This window comes from Esox lucius, chromosome 20, assembly GCF_011004845.1.
Source record: "Esox lucius isolate fEsoLuc1 chromosome 20, fEsoLuc1.pri, whole genome shotgun sequence".
Classification (NCBI taxonomy): Eukaryota; Metazoa; Chordata; class Actinopteri; order Esociformes; family Esocidae; genus Esox; species Esox lucius.
In genome coordinates this window covers 12,396,343-12,419,641 of record NC_047588.1, presented here as the reverse complement: position 1 = coordinate 12,419,641, position 23,299 = coordinate 12,396,343, and the positions used below count along the sequence as shown (strand labels likewise).

At 41.2% G+C, this 23,299-nt stretch overlaps 1 protein-coding gene across 4 annotated transcripts in view; it reads right to left on the bottom strand.

Moving 5' to 3' along the window:
• The window catches only part of crppa (CDP-L-ribitol pyrophosphorylase A), a 39,728-nt gene that overhangs the window by 6,895 nt on the left and 9,534 nt on the right, over positions 1–23,299 (bottom strand). Inside the window, exons 7-9 of one of the 4 annotated variants that reach the window (XM_010889908.5) lie at positions 17,903–17,980; positions 15,740–15,832; positions 13,249–13,374 (exon numbers count right to left, since the gene is read on the bottom strand). In XM_010889908.5, coding sequence (XP_010888210.2) covers positions 13,249–13,374; positions 15,740–15,832; positions 17,903–17,980 — 297 coding nt within the window. The other 3 variants (XM_010889909.3, XM_020040673.3, XM_020040672.3) reach the window with 3 other exon arrangements.

Genomic DNA, 23,299 nt, shown 5'->3' with positions numbered 1-23,299 from the left:
GATGTACCTGCAGGGAATCAGCATTAAAATGTTACAACATTATTTCTATGAACAGTTGGTTGCTAAGTGAAATTTGATATAACGTGTGACATTACGCCAAAAATTATTATATCCACCCAGACCTTAGCCACCCGGGAGATGGGCGTGACCGGACCTTAGCCACCCGGGAGATGGGCGTGACCGGACCTTAGCCACCCGGGAGATGGGCGTGACCGGACCTTAGCCACCCGGGAGATGGGCGTGACCGGACCTTAGCCACCCGGGAGATGGGCGTGACCGGACCTTAGCCACCCGGGAGATGGGCGTGACCGGACCTTAGCCTTCTAAAACTGTACCTGAGTACCCTTGGCCCAGAGTACCACTGAGGAGTAGATGAGTACAGCGACAGGTGGAACAGACTGACACCTGTAGGATTATAGTATGATTATAAAATGGATAGATCTGATTCTGGATGATGATTGGCTGAACAGCATACATCACTGCACACAACTGCTGTGAAATTGGTGCTTTTCACAGGTTTTGTTCAGTGGGCCAATAAATGACACCTCTTCAGGATGTGTACTCTGATGATGAAAGGCTCTTTACATAAATCTGAGACGTAATGACATAGTGCTCCTAACCAAATGAAATGACTATTTTGTATATTTCTTACTATCTAAAAAGGGTTCTCATTACAATAGAATAGGCCCAGAACCATAAAGACAATTTTCCAGTTCATCATGACTTTCACACTGTACAGAAAACTCATCCAATCTAACATACCATCACATTTTTAGGAAATGTGTCACAAATGACAAATCCCCTGTATAATTCAAGAGCAGCACATCTACTCATAAAAATATTCAATCTTATTTTGTACCTCATACACAGTAGTTCTAAATGGATATCTTTAGACAAGGAATTGAGAAATGAATCTGGAATGTTTCTAAAGACAAATGGGATGAAAAAAACACCCTGGCATGCATGTTCGCACACATGCACCCACCCACGCACGCACGCGCGCACATACACACAATTCAGAAACTACAACCACAAGTTTACAGAATGGAACTTCAATCATTAGGAATCTATTTTTTGCATACTGTTTAAGAGAAGGATTTTGACAGGCATAAAACATCCTTGAAAGAGAAAAAAAACATCAGCAGACCACACAATAAGTAATCCTTTGCATACTAACTTTACTTTTAAACGCCACAGATGCAATCAACCTTTCCACCATGCATGTGGAGCAGTGAATAGCAGCCCACCGACACACATGAAGGAGCTCTTTGAAGCTTCAGGCTTCAGCAATTAGGAGTTTTAACAGTGACAATTTGCACGCCTCTGTCATTTTGAGATCTCAAGCCCGAGTGCTAGCTACAGAGAGTTCCCACTTTAGTTCCCTTCATACAGTGCCAGTTGAGCTGGAGTCCGCAGTAAAAATAGCTAATAGAGAAGCTTTCAGCATCACCAGGCCAAGAGCGCTGGAAAGTACTTTAAGAATCACACGAACCAGACAAATAAAAAAAGACATTGACACAGATTTACCACCTGCTTTCATCATCCAAAAGGTTTATTGTCATCATATGTATATTATATAAAGTCAGAATTTTTTTGGGACGTGATGTATTTTGTTTCTATGGTAGTTGTACCGCTAGTGTACACATGAGGGCAGTATCGTGACTAGTATCGCAGTTAACAAGACATTGCTAAACCTCTTATGACCGCATCCTATTTACTCAAACAGCGCTCATTATCGTCTAAAATGTGGTCAAAAGTTGTATAAAAAGCTCTCCCCAGATGACCTATGAAGTGAGCCGCGCTCATACAACAGGATAAAAGAAAGAGTCCTTTGGTTTAAAGGGATTGTGTTTCGACCTACTGACAGCCTGTCCCAACACCCCCCCGCCCCCCCGCCTCTCAGTCTAAGGGGAGGCAGTAGCTAGGAGCTAAACAGATAGATGGGGACCCAGGGATCCGGTTACTGTCCAGTTCAGAGACTTGATACGAGCCCAAACCTAACACCAAAGATTTAGGGTAACTTCATCCAAAGTATGAAGCACCAGTCTTCTACTTGGCCATGGTGGGAACCCATCTCCCCACTTCCACAGTCAACCGATGGACTGGAAACAGTGAATAAAGCCTAAAGCACTGGGTGCACAATTATGACCAACAGTGCCAAAAACATTGACGCGGCTGACATATATTTCCAGAGGATTGAGGTCTTATATTAACTATATGGGGAGGTGTCGGACATGGCATTTGGAATGACCTTATCTTTCCTATTTTTGCCCGACTTCATTTAAAAGGACACAAATGGATAAGCGTTTCCCTTCCTCACTTTTGTATGGAACTTTTGTGAGTCGCCTCTAGACTTCCCAGCCAGGAAAAACCCCACTGGTATTGATGTACAGCTGCTTCTCAGACCCCATTGACACACAAACCAATCACGGTACAGCGAGAACCCTTTTCAAAGCGAGTTTCTAAAATACCCTGAGATATACAGTACACATTGACTTCCCTTTGGCTAACCAAACAACGCTTTAATCAAGTGCAATGCATGAGTCCTTGTCTTTCTCTCTGTCTCTTCAGTCGAGACAAACCCAGTCAAAATAGAACACGTAGCATTTCAGCAAAGATAATAAAGGAAGCTTGTGTTTCCATGGGGTCTTTTCACAACGAACGCAGCGCTATTTCAACAAGCTCTTGTGAGTGATGACTTTGTTTGAATTTGACCCATCGACAGACATACCTCTAAACTGTAACCAGGACAATTACTCTTTAGTTATGGAGGCATGAAGACATGGGGAGGATGTGTGCACTGCCTTCCGCATACCAAACCGCACAAATATAACACACACACACACACACAATAGTAGAAAATCCCGACAGTACAGGTAAACATACCACGCTCCACAACATAAGGTATCTCAGGTCAAACACAGGTATGGGTATTTTGCTCACTGACACCACAGACATGCTAGACAGGACACACCCAGGACTTGAACCAAGCACGTCTTGGTCACAGCTTAGCGTGCCCTCACTTACACTCTCAACACGAATGGAGAATGTAACAGCAGACATGAGCCAGGAACACCAAGGAGAGTGCAACACTGTGTTTCCATACAGATGTCAAAACAACAGCATCTCACAGACTAAACAACGGGGGGAATATGCAGGTCGTGTGGCCTGACAGGCCCAGAGTGGAAGACGGAGTGGGAAAGCAGTCGGCAGGCAATTAATATTAATACAATTAATAATAAAACACTGCTGAAAATACCCAACGGTGTTTGAGACACAACCTTACGGATTTAAATAAAAGTAAAAGGGTGGAACTGGATTGTATCACCATCACATTTTTTTTTAGCAGGTTTTTCTGCAGTCAAAAATGCACAATGGGGAATTACAGTAAGGCATTTTACCAATGTAGACACAGGCGCACAGCCGAAAGGTGAACACTACACAAACAAGCTTTAAGAACCTCTAAAGCAAATCGTAATCCCTCCAGGAGTACGTTCCACCACAATGTGGAAACTCTAGCCGTCAATACTGGGTGGTCACAGCACATTCAAAGCAAGTGGTAAAGTAAATAAACATATGAATACATGTTAGCGTTCTTTGTCTGATTGAATGTTTACAAACGAATCCAGAAAAGACCTGGAATGTATTAATCCACTATAAGAACATATCCTTTTCTTTGTAATAGTTCCCACAGTTGGAATGCAGTTTCCCCAATCTGTACATTCTGAGTGTCATGTCCCATCATTTAGAGTGGGAGATCCCACTGCAGGTCTTTTTAATCTACCAACTCAAAGCTGAGTAAACAGTGATTCTGGTATGCCTAATTCATCCCCAGCCAAACTCTGGCGGTTGAGTTTCACACATACCAACACACATCCTCTGCTCTCAGGGCACACAGATCAAGCTTGATATCCCGCACGTAGCTTGGGTCTACATCCACCCAAGGCTCCGACCTTAAGGCTACAAATACATCACAACGTAGGAGGCCTATCCCAGGGCTTCTGTCTGCATGGAGACTTTACAAAGGTGACAACTCTTTATGTACCAAATAGCCCCCTCTTCCCTATGCCCTGCACTCCTTCTGACCAGAGTCCTACGGGGAGTCCTATGGGCCTCAGTCTATAGTACACTACAAGAGAAAAGAGTAGTTTGAGACACAGCCATGAGGTTTGTTCTCAATGTTTCCACAGGGATCCACCATAACAGTAACGTACATCATCATGAAACAAAGAGAACTAATTATGCCTTTGACAGTGCAAAATACTATGTGAACCAATGACTGGATATTGGATCATAAATCTGACGCTAAATACTAAGAGATCTACTGAAGATTAGCCAAATCTGTCAGCGCTGTTGGAGATGTTATTGGAGTGTAGGAAAGCAGCTTTTGAAATCCTCTCATATATCTCAATGAGGATGAGTACTTAACTCCCTTTGTCTACTGTTCCTTCAGCATTTGTTCTGACATTTCAATAATACAGTCCACGTACGTTGGCTAACCTGGGTAGTTCCTGTCTTGGACTGCACATTAACAGTGGAAACGAAACAGCCCTCGGTTTCCGTCTCCTCTCCTGGTTTTGTCCAAGGTGTCAACCCAAGTACGGATGTAAAAATAACTTGTGACGTAAAGTTTTTGTTGACACTTGGTCACAATTGTGCTAACGCAATTCTGTGTTCATTCTGAGGCAGCGCTTTTGAATCATTGCGCAACCATCAAGTTGTGTGCGTTAATCCTTGTTGGTCAGCTTCGAGTTGTGATCACTGTTCCAATTTACCAATTTCTCCATGTTCGGCATATGACTTCACACAAGTTTTCACACTGTTCCCCTCATCACGTTAAATAATTTGAAACTAATTTCCTTATGTTTCTTTGAAAACTGAAATTTCCAATTTCTAATTAGAACTAGACAATTACAGCGCTTTACGTGTCCATTGGCAGACAACGTCAGATGGCGTTAAGCACACACACGTCTATATATTCGGAAAAATATTAATTTCAAATAATATTCTCAATGTTTTTCCCGCAAATGAGCTTGTTCATCTGAATCACAGACAACATAATTCAATTTTGAGTTACTGACTGATCGTACAGGTTGTTATTCAATTATAAAATATATTGTTTGATTTTTGTTTTACAAAAGTCAAAATGAAGGAAATTATCTGGTTTACCATTGTATTTTTAATACATAATCACTGGTTCTATAGGGTTGAAACAATTATTCCATGTGGAAACACGCTTTAAATATGAACAAGCCAATTAAAGCTGAAGGATGTAACTTTCAAAACAGGAAGTATTTCCACCTCAGTTTCCCAAAAACCTTGTCTGTCGCTGGTGTGACGTCGGTTCACTCTTAAAGCCCCACACGTCATCTGTGCATTTTATTCAGCTGATCTAAAAAAAAAAATTATAATCACCAGGTGAGTTGACATACAATTATTTTAATGATAGACTAAAATGTATTAAACGAAATGTATCTGATGTAGCATACTACCAGCTACTAGTCTAAACTCGCCTTTGTAATGTTTTCCAATTACAGTACTACTAGCTGGGCTAATAAACAAAGCAAACAGCATGAACAGACAGCTAGCTGCCAAAATGTATCTGATGTAACATACGTAGAAAACATGATAATAGCCAGCTACTAGTCTATACTCGCCCTGCTGTTTTCAGAGTACAGTCCTAATAGCTGGGCTAGTAAACAAAGCAAACAGCATGTACAGACGGCAGCTCGCCTCTTAAACCACAGAAAGTTAGCTAGTTAACCAAATTGGCCAATTGTTTTTTTGCCTGGTAATTAGTAATAGCCTATGAGGTTATTCTAAGCAGCTAACATTGTCCTGGTTGGCAAGCAAACGTTATTAGAAGCTGGTAGTAGTAGCAAAACTTGCGAACAATATCTGCTGGATTATTGTACAGTCAGTAACTACAGCCATGTCTGCCCTGTCTGTATAGCAAGCCACATTAATTGGGCAATTACTTACAACAGTGTGAGGGTAGTGTGATGGTAATTCCATCGATCGACACTCTTAAATAAGGAAGTACAGAGACGAAATTCTCTGGGCACAATTAAACAGTTTTAATTATTATTTGCAAATAAGAGAGACGCGTCAACCAGCTAACTTCACTTATTTAACAGAATTGCCACATCAGCGTCAAAGTTTAATGCATCTTGCTCCATGAGTTCCATCCATCGTGGATAGGCAACTGCACCAATGTTCATTCCGATCAGAGTCTCTCTGCCTCTCTTTTACCAGATTTGCTTTGTTTTGATCCAAACCATATTTTCTGTTACATTCTGATCTTCTCCCATTTTTTAAATAAAAATGACTAGCGTCTCTCTCTGCTTCATACATAAAATAAGAGTAGCCACTTATTTTGTCCAGCATCAGCTCTTTGTTTGATACGTCAAACGCATCACTTCCTGTGCGCAGAATAACATTTCCTGCCACTGCGACAGCCAACCACTCTTTTCATTAGGAGCAGCAGGGGCGTTGGACTGGGGGGAAAAGGGGTACTAAGTATATAGGGCCCTAATGTGTAGAGGGGCCCTCAAAAATGTTTGAATCTTGAATAAAGTGGGGAGGGGCCCTCAGAGACCGCCTATGTACAGGGCCCAGAATTTTGTGCTACATCCATGAGGAGCAGTACACAGTATACAGAGGTTTTTCAGATGCGGGCCTGGGACCATCTGATATGTTAGGAATTCATCCACGATCCAGATTAATAGAATAGCGAAATGTTAATGGAAAAAACTTACGTACCTCAGCTTTAATTCAGACTACTGATAACATAATAATGCTTGGTGTACACTGCTGAAACGAGTGTCAACCGAAAGCAGCAGAGGAAGCGGTTCTCAAAATGTAGACAATAATCTGTCCATCGATCGACACTCTTAATATGTTGTGCTGTTAAATAACATTGATTAATAGTGTCTCTGTGATGGCAAGAGAAAGTTGTTAGCATCTTTTAAATTTGTGAACACAAACGGGTCAATCTCATTATTAGTGATCTCAGAGAATTCAGCTACATTTTCAATAAACATTTCTATTCTGTCATGAGCTTATGACCAGGAAATCAAAATTACTTGCACTAGCCCTGCAGTTTCCATTGAACCCATACAGCCATGATTGTAGCTTTCCTATTTCCGGTTGGCATGTAAACAGTGTCCAGCCTTCAGAGAATGACTGACAGGGCGGTAGAAAAAGACAATGCAATTGCATTGCAATGTAATTTTCATTAAGTTAGGAAAACAGCGTTAGAGCATTGAAATTCAATTGCAAAGGGTGGCGCTGTTTCTCACTTTTCACATTTTAATTAACATTTTAATTTTGCAAACCACAAAGCAGGGCAGGACTTTGAAAATTAAATGCCAAATGGCTTTTCATTAACATTTTAATATTGACAGCGAATGTGCATATCCGAAATGAAAAATGCAAATCACATGACTGCATTTAGACTGAAATAATGCAGGCAAAATTTTAACAAAGTTACCTATACGCTTCCATATTTCTTTTTTGAGCCATTCTGTTGTATCTTTGTTTGTGTGTTTTAGATCATTGTCCAGTAAAAAGATCGATGCTCGGTTCAGCTTCAGCTTCTTGACAGATGACCTCACATTCTCAATAATTCTCTGGTAAAATATGGAATTCATGGTTTACTCAGAAAAGGCAAATTAGCCAGATCCTGAAGCAGAAAAGCATCCCCAAACCATAATGCCACCACCTCCATTCTTTACAGTAGGTATGAGGTTGTTCTGTTTAAAGACTGTTTAGTTTTCGTCAAACAATGTCTGGCATTGTGGCCAAACGACTCAATCAATCAATAAAATGTATTCCTAAAGCCCTTTTTACATCAGCAGTTGTCACAAAGTGCTTTTACAAAACACCTAGCATGACACCGCAAGGAGTAAGCAACAACAGTGTTGAAACACAGTGGCTAGTAAAAACTCCCTAAAAGGGGACGAAATTTAGGAAGTAACCTAGAGAGGAACCAGGCTCGGAGGGATGACCAGTCCTCTTCAGGCTGTGCCAGGTGAACATCTTAAGAGTACAAATTGAAATAATTAATAAATGCATGCGACCTGTGTCCAGGGTCTATAAAACCTAATCCAGGTCAGAAGCATGACCAGATGGACAAGGACAGGGACAGCAGCGTGTCAACTGAAATCGTCACATATCGTCTTGATCTGCAACACAACCAGGAGGACTTTGGACAGGGACAGAAACAAGTCTTTTGAGCCTGGTGCTCCGGAGGTGTGGGCCAAGACAAATTTATTTAAACAGAGCAAGAGACAAGGAAAATTTAAAGAGTGCATTAGATTAACAAGGATTTACAACCGAGAAGAATTACTGACCCTACTCCTCCGGATAATATAGCAGTGACACTGTGGCCCTATCCGGGGGAGGCCTCAGACAGGGCCCAACAGACAGGAAGTCCATCCACCCACATTGCCAAGCATCAACCAAAGGGACAACTCCACCTTTGACTCATCTGTTCAGACCACATTGCTCCGGTGGCATTGACCTTGTCCAGTCATGTCCTGATATTCCCTTTTGCAAGAAGAGGCTTCTTCCTTCCTGACCTCCCGTTTCACTGTTTTCTGTAGATTTGATGTTACCCTGGGATTCTAAGATACTTCTACGAGCAGCTTTTGTCAGCTCTTGGACTGAATATTGTGGGACTTCGTAAATTTGGTGACCTTTATCAATGAATGTGGTTCTAGTATAGCTCAAATATATTGTTGTGTCCGATGTAAAAAAAATAAAAATAAATAAAAGTTAAACTTTCTAGGCACTTAACTTTTCACATGATTGTATAGCATACAGCCACAATGCATACAGCAACACAAAAGTCTTCCTGAAAGGCATTCTACTCAGGGAGCAGAACACATCCTAGTGGCCCATATTAGCCCAGGGTCATTGGTGCAGAGACCACAACAGTGGTGGTCCTCCATGATGGCCTGCAACCTCAGTGAGTGCCTGTCCAGAGGACCATGAGAGGGGTGTACAGTTTCAGCCGCCTGCCGCTGGGAAGGTGGATCAAACCAACTAGAGAACATACCTATATAGTCTTCCTTTTCCTTTCTCTCAAATGTTCTCTTTCTAATTTTTTTCTTCCACAGAGGATAATCTCTTCTCAGGTTTAAGGTATTCCTGGTCCGGGCTCTTTGAGGAGAAGGAAACGCGGGCGGGTAAACATCAGGGCTCTCACTGCGGGGATTAGAGCGCCCATATATCACAGTGACAAGCCTCTTTTCATCCGGTGACAGGTCGCCAGGACCCTGTGCTGCCGAGGGCTCCGGTGACACTTCCTATCACCGCGGCAGCTATTGATAGGGGATACGATCAGCGTTTTCACACCGTCAGATCGGCTTACTGCGCTAGAGCATCGCCCAACTCTCACCGCCAAACAACGTCAGCCAACGTCTTAAATGGTCTGTGTGTTCAGTGTTCACACATGATGGCTGGTGTGCATCTCAGGCCCAGTGGAATTACAGCCTCCCAACAGGTCTGCAGAAGCACTTTGATCACATATCTTTCCACAAAGAGGCTAGTTCATTGTCCATGACTCCATTTGTTCAGCTCAGAAATCTTCACCTTAGGTAAACATGGGTATGGTCTGCCGTGCTGCATTGCTCTCAATAACGTGAAACCACAGTAACGGCTCATTTCAGAAGATCAACTTTGGTTCCAAAAATACATTTCTGAAGCTAATGAGGTGAAAGATTTTCCAATAATCAGAAATGGTGTAGGAAAAAAAATATCAATATACCTTAATAGCATTTACGCATGACTAGCTTTTACGCAAAGACTCTTAAAGTTTTATGTGCAAAAGCACTTATGTTGCAGTCCATTCTCCGTCAAATGAACATTAGTCAAAGCCCAGACACGCATTCTCAACACTCAGTGCTCCAGTCCAGACCTCAGGGTGTGTCCTGTATTTCCCCAGTATGACACATAACAGAAGCATTTCAATCTTCTCCAATAATTGTTCTTCTCTATCCATCCTCACTGTGGTTGACAACAACCATTCATGTAACACCAAAAGAGAAATTGTTTAGGGAGGAGAAATTGCTTAAGTTACATTGGGGTCACAACATCTTATGCGTACGAATGTATGATATTTGTCCTTAATCTTGAGTTTAATCAGAGAATACAAACCCTGAAAATAGGGTAACATGGGGGAATATGCCCCCCAGTAGTTTGAGAGGGGGGTGTATATGGCCATGCTCAGGGAGTAACAAACTATAAAAACAATAAATGCCCAGAGTTGACAGATGTTTTTGTTATCTAATGAAATGTGTTTTAGGGAAAATATCCTCTGTGGTAAGTTGCCCACTGGCTCTTCCCAGAGGAAAATTATAGGGTTTCACCAGTGTTCCTCTTTTTTTTGTTTGCTTCATCTGCACATTAATTCAATATTTTTCTTGTACATTTTACTTAGACGTCATTATGTATAGTTAAACAAAACCCATTATTTCAATAAGTCAGGATTTTACATTTTAAGAATGTTTAGACACATTCAATTTAAGTATACTTAGGTTTATTTTGGGGAGAAGTGGGCAAGATGGTGATTATATCAACTTACATCAAAATAATTTTGATAGAATTACTTAAAATACGTTGATGAAAACATACAAATAATTATAGTTTCTGAATTTTTGGGGGAAAGAATTGGGCAGGGGGGGTCTTACTATAGGGGGTATCTTACTATAATGGGTATCTTACCCGACGTTACCCTATCCTGTAAAACAAATAGGAACATTCAGTTTTATATGATTAGGTTTTCTAATGCCACGACCCAGAGAAGATATATAGAAGCAGTAAAGGGGGCGAGGATAAACGCCTGAAGGTCTCTGTATTTAATATCAAAGACAGAGTGCCCTTCTAACGGAGCATGGTTTTAAAACATGATCTCCCAGCAAAATATCAGTTAAACCCAGCGCTTAAATTTGACATATGTTCGTTCTATATGAGGATGAGATCCACAATACTGCTAAATTATTATTCTGTAAGAGGAACAGGAGCGCACATTTCAGTCAAAATGTACAACAGCAATGTCCCGCTAAATTGACCAACACTAAATGGTGTAATATTGAAAATGTCCTCCGGTATCACTAGCAACCATCAGGTAATTGTATTTCCAACTTCCTCTTACTGCAATACGGGCTCTACATCATGAGTATGATAAGGATCCTTTCCAGTCAGTGAATATTCCCTAAAATAACAACTTTTCTCAGTCGTTACTATTCCCCCTGGCCAGTCCAACAGGCCCCATCAGAAAGGAGCAGGAAGGGATACAGTATCATGTCCATCAGGATGGCTGTCCAAAATGGAAATATTGCAGCAGTCCCAGAGAATGCCCAAATGTCTTGGAATAAAAGGAAATGAAACATGACAAAAGCTACACTTACAGATGTCAAAACGTTGAAAATAAGGAGGACTGTTTCCAATATGATATTTGAGATTGTATTTACCAAAGCAGGTTTACTGATCCTTATCCAGTGACAGCGTTCTTACAACAATTATCCCTGTACATGACTGGATAAAGAATTCCATCTTTAAATACCATGGAAATACTAGCATAGCCAAAACAAAACAAGATTGCTGTATAACATTTCGGAGAGAAAATACACACAACAAAACAATCACAGACTTTCCTTATGACTGGTGTGGATGAGTGTCAGTGAGTGCTTGGCTAACATTCATAGGCCGCAACATGTCATTTTTATTTCATACAATGGAAAATGAATGTTTGCGCTTCCATGTGCAGCGTATTAACTGCATAACTGAACTTCAAATGTTGACCGGCCATTTGGGTGAATTTAACCTGATATAACACAGAAGCGTGGATGTTAAGTTGTGGATTTGCATTAACGCAGATATATGTTGTGCATGTGGCTGGGGGGACTGACAAAGGGAGTACTGGCAACCTGTTTGAAGAATATGAATAAACCCATCTGTAGAGAATTATCCTCATTATAACCGGATACCGAGCAGAGTGATTTATTCAAGGCATTAGTTGGCTGTTCCACTATCTGATAAGGATTAATATTTGATCATACTGAACATATGACCTGATAATATATTCTCCCCAACCACTCCCTTCTCTTCTTTCATAACACCATAACAGGAATGACTAATTCATATCATCACTCAGCAATAGTCAGCTTCATTCCCTGGGAATGCTGGGAATCGCGGTCCGCATCCCAAAATCGGAGAGCACAATCATCCTCAAATGCGAACCAGGTGCACAACCGCACAAAATACAAAGCATTGCCTTACACTGAGATGGCATCATTCACGTCCAAGACTGACAGAGGCATGTTACAGACACTCAAAAGAATGGGCATCCATCTTCACTCCATTACTCAGGTATAATTCCTCCTAGGTATTGCTGTCGAGGGCAACAAAAAGAGTTCAAACCTCTCTTCCCTGAACAATGACAAACTGCTGTTGCTGCCAGGAAACTGAAACATTTTCAAAATAATTCACTCTATCACAAACACAATGCTCTCTGTATATCAGTTGTTGCACAAACAAGATGACAACCAATGCAATTCCACCTTGGGAATTTTGTTCTTTGAGCACATCTGGCCCAATATTGTTTCCAGTTATTGGGACCTAATTTTATGGGTGGGAGCAACAAAGCCAGACCAGCAGTAATCTAACTGCCTCAGTAACACACATCCCACCATCTCTAATCTCGCGTCACCAGCATTCGCATTCGAACAATCATGTAATTGCTGACAGCGACATATTTTAGGTCAACCACATCAACCCTCAGAACTCCAGTGAACTTTTGACAGGCGAACGGGGAACCTCAAACACCAGGCAGAGCCTCCCCATGAGACCTGGTTGGCGGTAGTGTAAAACTAACGCAGCTTTTTTTACACTTGGACGACATCCTTATGCTCTTTGTGTTGCTTGAAGAAAAAAAAGAAAAAACATCTGTGTCTGGATGGAAAGGTTAAAAGGTTTTACTCCCCACGCACCCCCACGCACTCCCACCCCCCCCACGCACCCCCACCACCCCCACCAATAAGACCATCGACTTAAGCATAAGTATGCAGACAAAAAAACACACATACATAAAAAGACAAAGACAACCCAGTGAGCCTCACATTCACATGCATGAGACAAAATTCCAAAACAACGTATCATGAAGTACAAAGACACGAGGGGCGTGGCAGCTGTGCTCTGACCCGTATGTAAGACCAGGCATATAAAAAAAAACAAGGTGTATACCTTTGAGTGATGAAGCTGGATGCCATACACTAAAACATTTCTGAGCTTGGCTCCTGAAGCGAGATCCATCATGGCCGCCCGCTCTTCGTTGACGGATGAGTCGTCCTCCAATGATTTCAAATGCACCTATCAAAACAAGCCCCGCCAAACCCAGTCAGGCAAGCATCTCCTTCCAATAATGACATGACAATTTTACCTCTTACCAGTGTTTCCCCATTGAACCCATTGTGGAAACACCAGTAAGGAAGATGTGCTACGGCGGAGCAAGCTGTTTGGGGAGGAGGGGGGAGGAGCGTGTTGTGGCGTTGGGGGGCATGTCAGATGGGACTCTGGAAGACTCAGATGTCTGGTTCAGGTGTCAATCTGCAGGACACTATTGGATATATGAGCACACATCAGGACAGCAAAAACTACAGCTGATAATTCCCATGGGTTGTTATGCTTGGGGAGCAAAGGAATGTAAGTTTACACTGCCACTGCTAAACGCTACCCTTAATGGGGCTGTTCATAGAAACTAGGTAATTGGTTCAGACACACCATATGTTTAAATTTACAGTGTATTCATTGATTCATTATTGATTAGTTATTGACTCATTTTGCTTCAGAAGGTGGTAGGGAGACCTACATGAGTGTTGGCTTGAGTCTAGACTACATAATTAGCAGTCACAAATTTTATTGACTGGCACTCACTCTCAATGAAAGTCGATGATCTCGTCCCTGATTGCTACTATGAGGTCATTGTTTAACGCTACCAACTAACAACATGCTATCTGATGCCACCCAGAGATCTGCTGGTGTTGATTTTAGCATCCTTTCTTAAGACCATGAAATACTGAGATCGCTTTTTGTGTTTTTTTGAGTTTACTCTCATTTTGGATTTCAGCCTACCCACCTGGATAGCTCTTTTTGGAATTCAGCCTTCCCGTGATGTTGGTCTTAAATGTGAGACATCCTAAATATGCCATGAGTTCAACTAAGCCCAGGAGTAAATATATTTGTAATAATGTTTTGTGGATGTTTGACTTATCTACCTGTGAGGGGGAAAAAATGAATATTTTGTCACAGGAAGCGCTGTGGGGAAAAAACCAACACAGATGCTTTCACTCTAGTCTGGTGAATAACACCCTAATGCGGTCTACAGCCCAGCTCCACACCACAGAGAAGAAGCATTGCTCCTGTATGTGTGCACTTCTAATCTAACTACAGCACCAGTCAAAAGGTTCAACACAGTTACCCATTTAAGTGTCTCCAAACTTTATATATAATAATAAACTATATATTATTGGGATCAAAATCTAACCAAGTTGTGGTTAATCAGAAGAAACTTATTGATGGGCCATTTTTCCTGTCGCCATTTTGAAAAAGGCACATTTCTGGTTCAATTTTGGTGTCCCCTTTCAAAAGTAAATGTGTATGTGGTGTACATGTATACACACAAATAGGTTCATTGAAGACCAAGCAGGGCCTTACAACACAAATCAAGATGGGTGGTTGAATCGAGATATCCTGTTACACCTACACTGATTAAAAGTGAGTTGACTGGAGGACAGTGAGATTTGCTTGTAGACAAATCACAATGCAACTTCCCAGAGCCCATTCTCTCCTGCTTTGTTTTGACAATTGCTGCTGCAGAGAAAAAGGTAAAATTACAAAAAGTAAACAGGGCCTTTATAACATAAATGTTTCTTTTTGGTTCCAATTCGATCAACTTTTGGGGTTCAGGGGGTTCTTTTACTGAAGCTCTCGTATTTCAGTGTTGCTCTGGGGTTGATATTGACATTTTAACTGAGCCAAACAGTAACTGAACTAGTGTGGCGCTCTCACAGAGGGTATAGTGTTTCTAAACATCATCATCGTGTTGTCAGAGGGACCAGAGGTAGACAGCAAGTTGACTTTTTACAAGCAGAAAAATATTTGGCTAGCTGTGTAGTAGATGTACCTAGAGGAAACTGCACCCAACGTGGACCAGAGTTGTGCTTTAGAAAACACGCAAGTTCATTCGCAGTGTCAGATACATGCTAAACTGCAGCTAAGTCAGCTAAACACTCACAACACGCATGCACACTGTTCTCTCAAGATAATTAAGTGTATACAGAGTCAACCTGTATGTGGGTGATTGCCACTGGGATACCCTAACATCACAGCATTCCATGGTCTTTGCTAGCTTAAAGTTCCATCCTAAAAGCAACATGCCAACTCAGGGGTGAAGGCCCAAAGCACAGAGGGATGAAAATAGCTTAATTTCTAGAACCAGAACGAGTGTGTTGCTGAGGTAATGTGTACTATGCTTTCACATGACTCTCTATTCACACACTTGACTCACCCAGATAATGACCATTTAAATCAACCAGATAATGACCATTTGACTCAACCAGATAATGACCACTTGACTCAACCAGATAATGACCACTTGACTCAACCAGATAATGACCACTTGACTCAACCAGATAATGACCACTTGACTCAACCAGATAATGACCACTTGACTCACCCAGATAATGACGACTGGATGCAGGAGCGCTCGGTCTGCATCCTCCAACATACTCAGTGTTTTTTCAACTTCAGACAGGGAGTGAATGTTCATCTATGGAAACAAAAACCCCGAAAAGAGTCATGGACCGTTTGCCTCAGGATTCAAATTGAATTAGGTGGTTAACATTCCCATTTTCATTGTCAATAATTCAATATTGCTCATAGTCTCGATGAAGAATGTAAGCTCTTTTGTTTGAAACCTCAAAATCTACTGTAAGGAAATGGGGGAGGACAGTTTGACTTTATTTACTTGATGCTTTGGGGAGCTGTTTTTGTACATGGTATTCTATTTAATTTCGTAAACTTTGCATCGCTTTATATTTTCACCTCATTTTCCTCCCCATTTTCCCACTGCTCGTTAACTGCGACGACAACCATATAATCAATTACTAACCCCTAAAACCTGGACTGTGCAGGCTGATTGAACCGCCTTCCACAGGATCCCTGTGCTAATCTGCAAATAGGATTTGGACCCTAGCCTTGAAATGACGCAGCCAAATTGCAAGGCAGGGAATTCACTGCTGCGCTATACAGAGGCAACACAGTATAGCTCAAATAGTTGATTAACTATTATTCCTTCACATTATAAGTACATACAGGGTTGATTTTAAGATGCACCAACTAGCATGTTTTGCCAATATCACTAGGATTCTACGTTTGCTGAAGAACAAAACACATTTGAACACAACAGAACATGACAGAATTGAATGCTGATTATTTATATTGGCAGATTTTTGCTACGCTGTATTAATATGAGGTAGACATGCATTAAAGAAACTGATAAAATGAAGAGGTTTTAAACAAATCCTTTTGTTTCACAATGCTGACTGCCTCCAATTGGCTACTGCGATGGAATAACCGTGAACAACCCAAGGGGAACACACAGGAATGGTAACCGCCAGAAGGAGGGGTGCTGACGGTCAGAGGAGACAGAACACTCCCTTGTCACATCTCCTTCTGGGGCTGATCCTTCCCCTGGCCCGTCACAGCTCCAACGGTCAACGTCGCCGGCCTTTTAGTGACCACCGTTTCAAACCTGGTTTCTATTTCCTCATCAATACGTGTAGAAATGTTTCCTCTGTTTCCCTATGTCTTTGCGCTGCTTTACAAACGTCCCGGTATGTGTGTGATAGCACAATCGTAAAGACTTCAGACCAGCCGTATAGCTGTAGCTCCGTTTACAGGAAGTGGCCCGTTATTTCCTCTGTTGTTTCTTCATGCTGTACTATTGCAGCACTTTTCTTTACCAGAAGTTCAGTCTCTTCCGAGTGTACTGTTCCATTGGAAATAAATCTGTCGTGTTCATCGCAATCCTGGGCCTGACTCCAACTCCTTATACCCACCGTAACGTCCCTCCACATTTGAAAGTGGATGACAAGTGTGACGCTCAACAGGCACTGGGCTGTCTCTTCAAACATTTGTATTGTGTTATATCATGTTGCCTAGTTACCTTACCCCAGCTGATTATGCACATAAACCCTCTCTAACTCGTACCCCGGCAGATCTACTCAGAACTTCCAGTAACCCCAAGCTATTTTTATTCGTTATTGTGATTTGTTACTCACTGTATACATATACCTCGTTTTACTTTTTAAATTAATTTATGTATTCCTATCCATTTTCATTTTACTTTTTTATTCTACATTGTACAAAATAGTGCACGTTTGAGTGTTAGTCTATTGTTACATTTCTATGTTCAGTGTCTTTTGGTTCTGTTTCTATGTTCTTTGATTGGTCTCACCCTAGTCCAGTTTTAGATATTCACCTGTATCTCTTTAACCCCCCATTATGTCCCTATTTAAGTTCCACCTGCCCTAATGTTTCTTGTCAGTCATTGTTTTATGTTTTAGGTGACGTTCGTATAAAGTCTTTGTAAAAAAAGAACCATGGTTAAGTCATATCTGTGCTGTCCTGCAACCTCACTACCTCGAGGATGTTACACCTGTTTTTATGAAGCATGTGACAAACAGTATATATTTTTTTTTATATTGTGAATATTTACAGATAAGAATGAAAATGTGCTTTTCTTTATATTTCAAAAATTTGAGAAATAACATTCAGAATGTTAAAACAAACTCCTTTCTATTCTGTGTTTTTCTAAACCTAAAAAACCTAGACTTACTGAAATGAGAATGAAGTTCCACTTGCTGGACAGAGACTTGGCATTGTCTCCTATCAAGTCTGAGATCACATCCACCTCCTTGAAGAAATAAATAAAAAGAAATACTTAAACATTGTAATAGACCAAATATTGATGAGCACTTAATGTCCGTTACTGTTGTTAATGCATGACTCATGAATCTCTGGTCCATCATCTAGGAATCTCCGCCAGAGTGTCTAAGTCCACACACTTCATAGGCCAGGAATATATTAGTATCTGATCAGAAGGCACGGTGGGCGAAGTGTACACTGCATTGCTCCAAGACTAGAGCTGAATAAAAGTCCTGATGTAAACGAATGAAAAAGACAAGGAACAAATGCTGAGCTTTCTTTCTCTCTTTGAGCAGGCAGAATGATATGCTCAGAGAGAAAACTGTAGATGAGCCAAATTCAAATTAGGTAGACCAAACTGAATAAAAATTCAGCATAGTCCAAAAGGGAAAAAGCTTTTTTGTTCACTGTACTTGTAACCACATTTTAAGCACTTATCTTAAAAACAAACATAGGCTTTGCACACAAACGGACTGAAGCTGTACAAGAGCATTCCTGGGTACATTCTGTGTCCATTTCATGACTCTTCTGTTTTCCCAGTAACTTTTTCTTCGTTCTGTCAAACATTTCACACACAACAGGAAATAAACACAGAAACAAACATCCACTCAGTGTGTTTTGCACTCACTGGGACTTTAACCGTTTAGAATAACAGCGAGAATTAGAAATCTGAAATGGTTACAGGAAACATGTGTGGAGGGTTAATTGGTCCAGAAGATTTGTGAGATTACATATTCCCTGCCATGATCTAAACCAGGTTGGTTGCGCATGAAATCCTGGAGTGGGATGTTTGTTCAAGACCAGGGAGGGCGCCTAGGAGAGCCAGGGAGACAGGAGCTCAAGGACCAAATACAGAACACAGTCAGAGACTGATGCTTCCAGAGAAAATGACCCTGAACCGTGAGTTGAAATTCAGATGGTTCAGGGTACACTAATTGGTTAGGAGTACCCCTTGTTGCCACATATAGTTTCTTAATTTCGACCACGTAAATACTAAGTAACAAGTCCCAGCTTAAAGGGACAGTCTATCTTGATTTTAAAATTACATATTGGTTTCCTTACCCTGTAGTTTACAGACACGGCTGGACCGATCCATGTATGGGTTAGTTTCCCTGGTACTGTTTACGAATAAAAACATTTTCATATTTGAAGCATAAATCCCTCACCAGTTCTGGTACTGATATTAGCATTTTTGTCCCAAATCATGCGAAAGTATCAGAAATTCAGTGTGAAAACCAGCAAAGTAATAATTGATTTGAATGTCATGCAGGAAGTTGTTAATATTGGTACCATGACTTGAATGAGGTTTGGTCCAACCAGAGGCATCGCAATGATCACAATTTTTTTTTTGGCTTAGCCCACCCCCCGCGCTGTCCGGGACAGAAAGTACAGGGTTTTGAATGTACATGCGGAAAATGTCAATGTACACGTCAATGTACACGCTAGCAGCCTACACATCTACATTTTCATAATGCATGATCAGAATTATAGATGAATAGATCAGTGGCTCTTTTTTTATTATTTTATTTTGGTCAATTTGAGATCCAGGGCTATTCATAAAAGACCTGGGGGTATAGCCCCGGACGCCCAGGCCTAACGATGCCACTGGGTCCAACAATCCATTTTAGAACTAATCACACATTATGTTAACATCATCTATAAGCAACATTGTTGAGCTCCACAGCTCCACAGTTTTAGATACTTTCAGATGATTTGAAGGCGATGCGAGAGAAATGCTGACCATCTCTGTAAACCGTCTGTGTTATGCATTACTTAGAAATTGCTCTTTCAAATTATAAGAAACTCTGAGAAGGAGAATGGATGGAGCTTATTGCAATAGTGAGCTGAAAGGCTTGTTCACTGAGTTATGTTGCTGCTTAGACCTAGCTACTCATTCATCTGACTGTGTTCATGCTGGAATGTCTTGCAGGTCAAGGTTAATCTTTCAGAATAAAGACAGATTAAATTAACGTGTTTGAAGATTTGATATTATCTCGAGTGAATATAAAATACTATCTTATATTAAGCCCAAAGTGTTTTAGATAACGACGGGATAGAGGTTCCTTCCCTTCATCAAATCCTCCCTTCCTATCATGACATTAAAGGGGAACAGCTATGTGCCTAAACATTCCTCAGTTGGACGGTCTATCAAAATGTGCCCATCACAGCACGGTAGGGTAACAGCGTGATAGGGTTACATGGCGTTAAGTTAACAGTGTGGTAAGGTAACAGGGTAACAGCGTGAAAGGGTTACATGGCATTAAGTTAACAGTGTGGTAAGGTAACAGGGTAACAGCATGATAGGGTTACATGGCATTAAGTTAACAGTGTGGTTGGGTAACAACCCGTTAAGGTAATAGAGTGTGAGGGTAACAGCGTAGTAAAGTAACAGTGTGGTAAGGTAACAGGGTAACAGCGTAGTAAAGTAACAGTGTGGTAAGGTAACAGGGTAACAGCATGATAGGGTAACTGCTTGGTAAGGTAACAGGGTAACAGCGTGGTAGAGTAACAGCATGTTACGTCACAAGGTTTACACCCTCCCTACTCTGTGAAAATAGTATAAATACATGACTAAACAACAACAAACCCTCATTTTGGATCAGATAATATCTGCATAGCAGTCAGTCATCTACCCAAATCGTGTAATTCCATGTTTTGTCTTAAACATTTAATTATTTCTCCTAACCCTCTAACTGAAAATATGTTGATAGTTGGCCTTCACTTCTACATCCACCGGACCTAAACATACAGTAGGTGTCTGTAACTGGTTCGGATTTGTTCCAGTCTGAACGTCTGCGGATGTTGATGTCAAAGCCAGGGCCAACGGAACACATGTTGGGTTCCCTTCAGTCTCCCTGGGGATCCAGTCACTGAATATTTATAACCACAAAACCAGAAACTTATTCATTAGGAGAGAGAGTGACATGACAGAAAGGTATGCAAATATTCTCTTATTTAACATGTGGCTGTGGATGACAGAGGGGGGCAGCGGTCTAATTCACTGACGGCGTTATAGCCACGCCATTCCGGCAAGGGGTTTGATTCCTGGTTGTGGCGTACCGTAGAACGTGTCGTTCTGGGTAATGTGTCTGATGTATTTGGAAAGCTGCTGGTGTGTTTATCTGAGCAGATCCAAATAAGGCCAATGCAGACCTCTCACAATGAAAAGGTACAATGGTGACGACTCGATCCAACTGCATCACATGAAATGTCATATCTCATATACTTCACAAATTGTATATGTTCACATTGACAAAACATGTATTTACTTTCTTATATTTGCTGTATTCAAGTTATAGGGAGCGCTGCAGTGACCGCGGAAGGTGAATTATCCTTGTGACGTATTATACACTGTTGCTCTGCCACGCAGGTGAGAGATTTGCTCATTAAGATGTATTATATGCTGCTGTTCTACCACGCAGGTGAGAGATTTGCTTATTAAGACGTATTATATGCTGCTGTTCTACCACGCAGGTGAGAGATTTGCTTATTAAGATGTATTATATGCTGCTGTTCTACCACGCAGGTGAGAGATTTGCTTATTAAGACGTATTATATGCTGCTGTTCTACCAAGCAGGTGAGAGATTTGCTTATTAAGACGTATTATATGCTGCTGTTCTACCAAGCAGGTGAGAGATTTGCTTATTAAGACGTATTATATGCTGCTGTTCTACCAAGCAGGTGAGAGATTTGCTTATTAAGACGTATTATATGCTGCTGTTCTACCAAGCAGGTGAGAGATTTGCTTATTAAGACGTATTATATGCTGCTGTTCTACCACGCAGGTGAGAGATTTGCTTATTAAGACGTATTATATGCTGCTGTTCTACCACGCAGGTGAGAGATTTGCTTATTAAGACGTATTATATGCTGCTGTTCTACCAAGCAGGTGAGAGATTTGCTTATTAAGACCCGAAACCAAGTCAGGGAGGCTTAAACATCCAGACACATTTTCTAAATTTGCTGTTGTTTCACATTAAAGGGATAGTTCAGGATTAAGGCAATGAGAATCTTCAGTACTTCCCTAGAGTCAGAAGCATTTTTATGTATCTCTGTTCGGTTCGAATGGAATAATCGCTGGTTTTGTGAGACAAAGGTAAAAAGCATCAAAACAATGAGTGAACGTTTACAGGAACAACCAGCATGTTCCCAAAGACCTTCACGCATGGCACAAAATGTAGGCAGAATTCTAAGTAAATGTCTACCTAAAATGCAGATACATAAAAATGCTATCTACAAGTTCACTCTAGGAATGCAGGTCAAGTTAATCTCTGCCAGAATCCAGAGCTATGCCTTTAATGACTCATCTAGGACTAAACATTCTGTCAGAGATCACATTTAAAAAGATGCAGATGCCTACAGCTCTAACGTAATGGTAGAATTATGTCTTTTTGTAGTAGCATTCTAATATATTTGGTTCAAAAGGCTGAAATGAATCTAACCCTAGTACACATACATATATTATTACTCATCCCCAGATATAAAGCTGATTGTTTGAACATCTGGGAATGTATGTTTTTGAGGATGACTTGGCCTGGGCTTTTTGAGGTTACTACTTGTATAAACATAAAAATTGTTCTCTTTGACCATCATCATGTGGAGAACAAGAACTGAAGGCACTAACAAGAACAGTGTCATAATAAGTGTCATGTTCACACAAACACTTTGTATCGTTCACTATGGGATCACACCCATAGTAATCATGCTTTCAGAATCTCCTAATGAAATTCTCCCCAGAATAACATGCTCAAACCCACTGCCAAATCCTCCATGAGCAGACACTGTGTGCCCACCTCCGAGGCCAGATCAGGCCCACCTCTCTTATCCTCTGTATCAGATTCACAAGTGGCAATAGTCACAGAGCAAATTCATTCTCCTGTTTCTCTCCTTTCATCTCCTTCGAGCCCATGGTAAGAATGTATCACAATGTATCTGGTCCCAGTGACTGACAAACACACACACACACACACACCAACCCCTGGGTTAGTTCCAATCAGGGCCAAATCCTAAGGTCCCTAGGACCCTATACATCCCCAGATCTTGTCTAGAACACGACAGCTAGATCCACTTCCTGTTTGACACATACCGCCTGATGAAGGACTTGGCGCGGCTTCACAGGAGGGTGAGCTGTAGGTGTGTCCATGCTCTCAGTTAAACAGCGAATCGTCCTACACTTCCCGGCCCTCAGTCGTCAACTAGGGCAGACTTAGGCTATATACTTTTCATAAACACAAGAGCCTCTTACAGGCCAAATTGCCACATTGCGGTGGGAGGCCGGGCTGTCTATAGAAAGTGAATGAAAGTGAA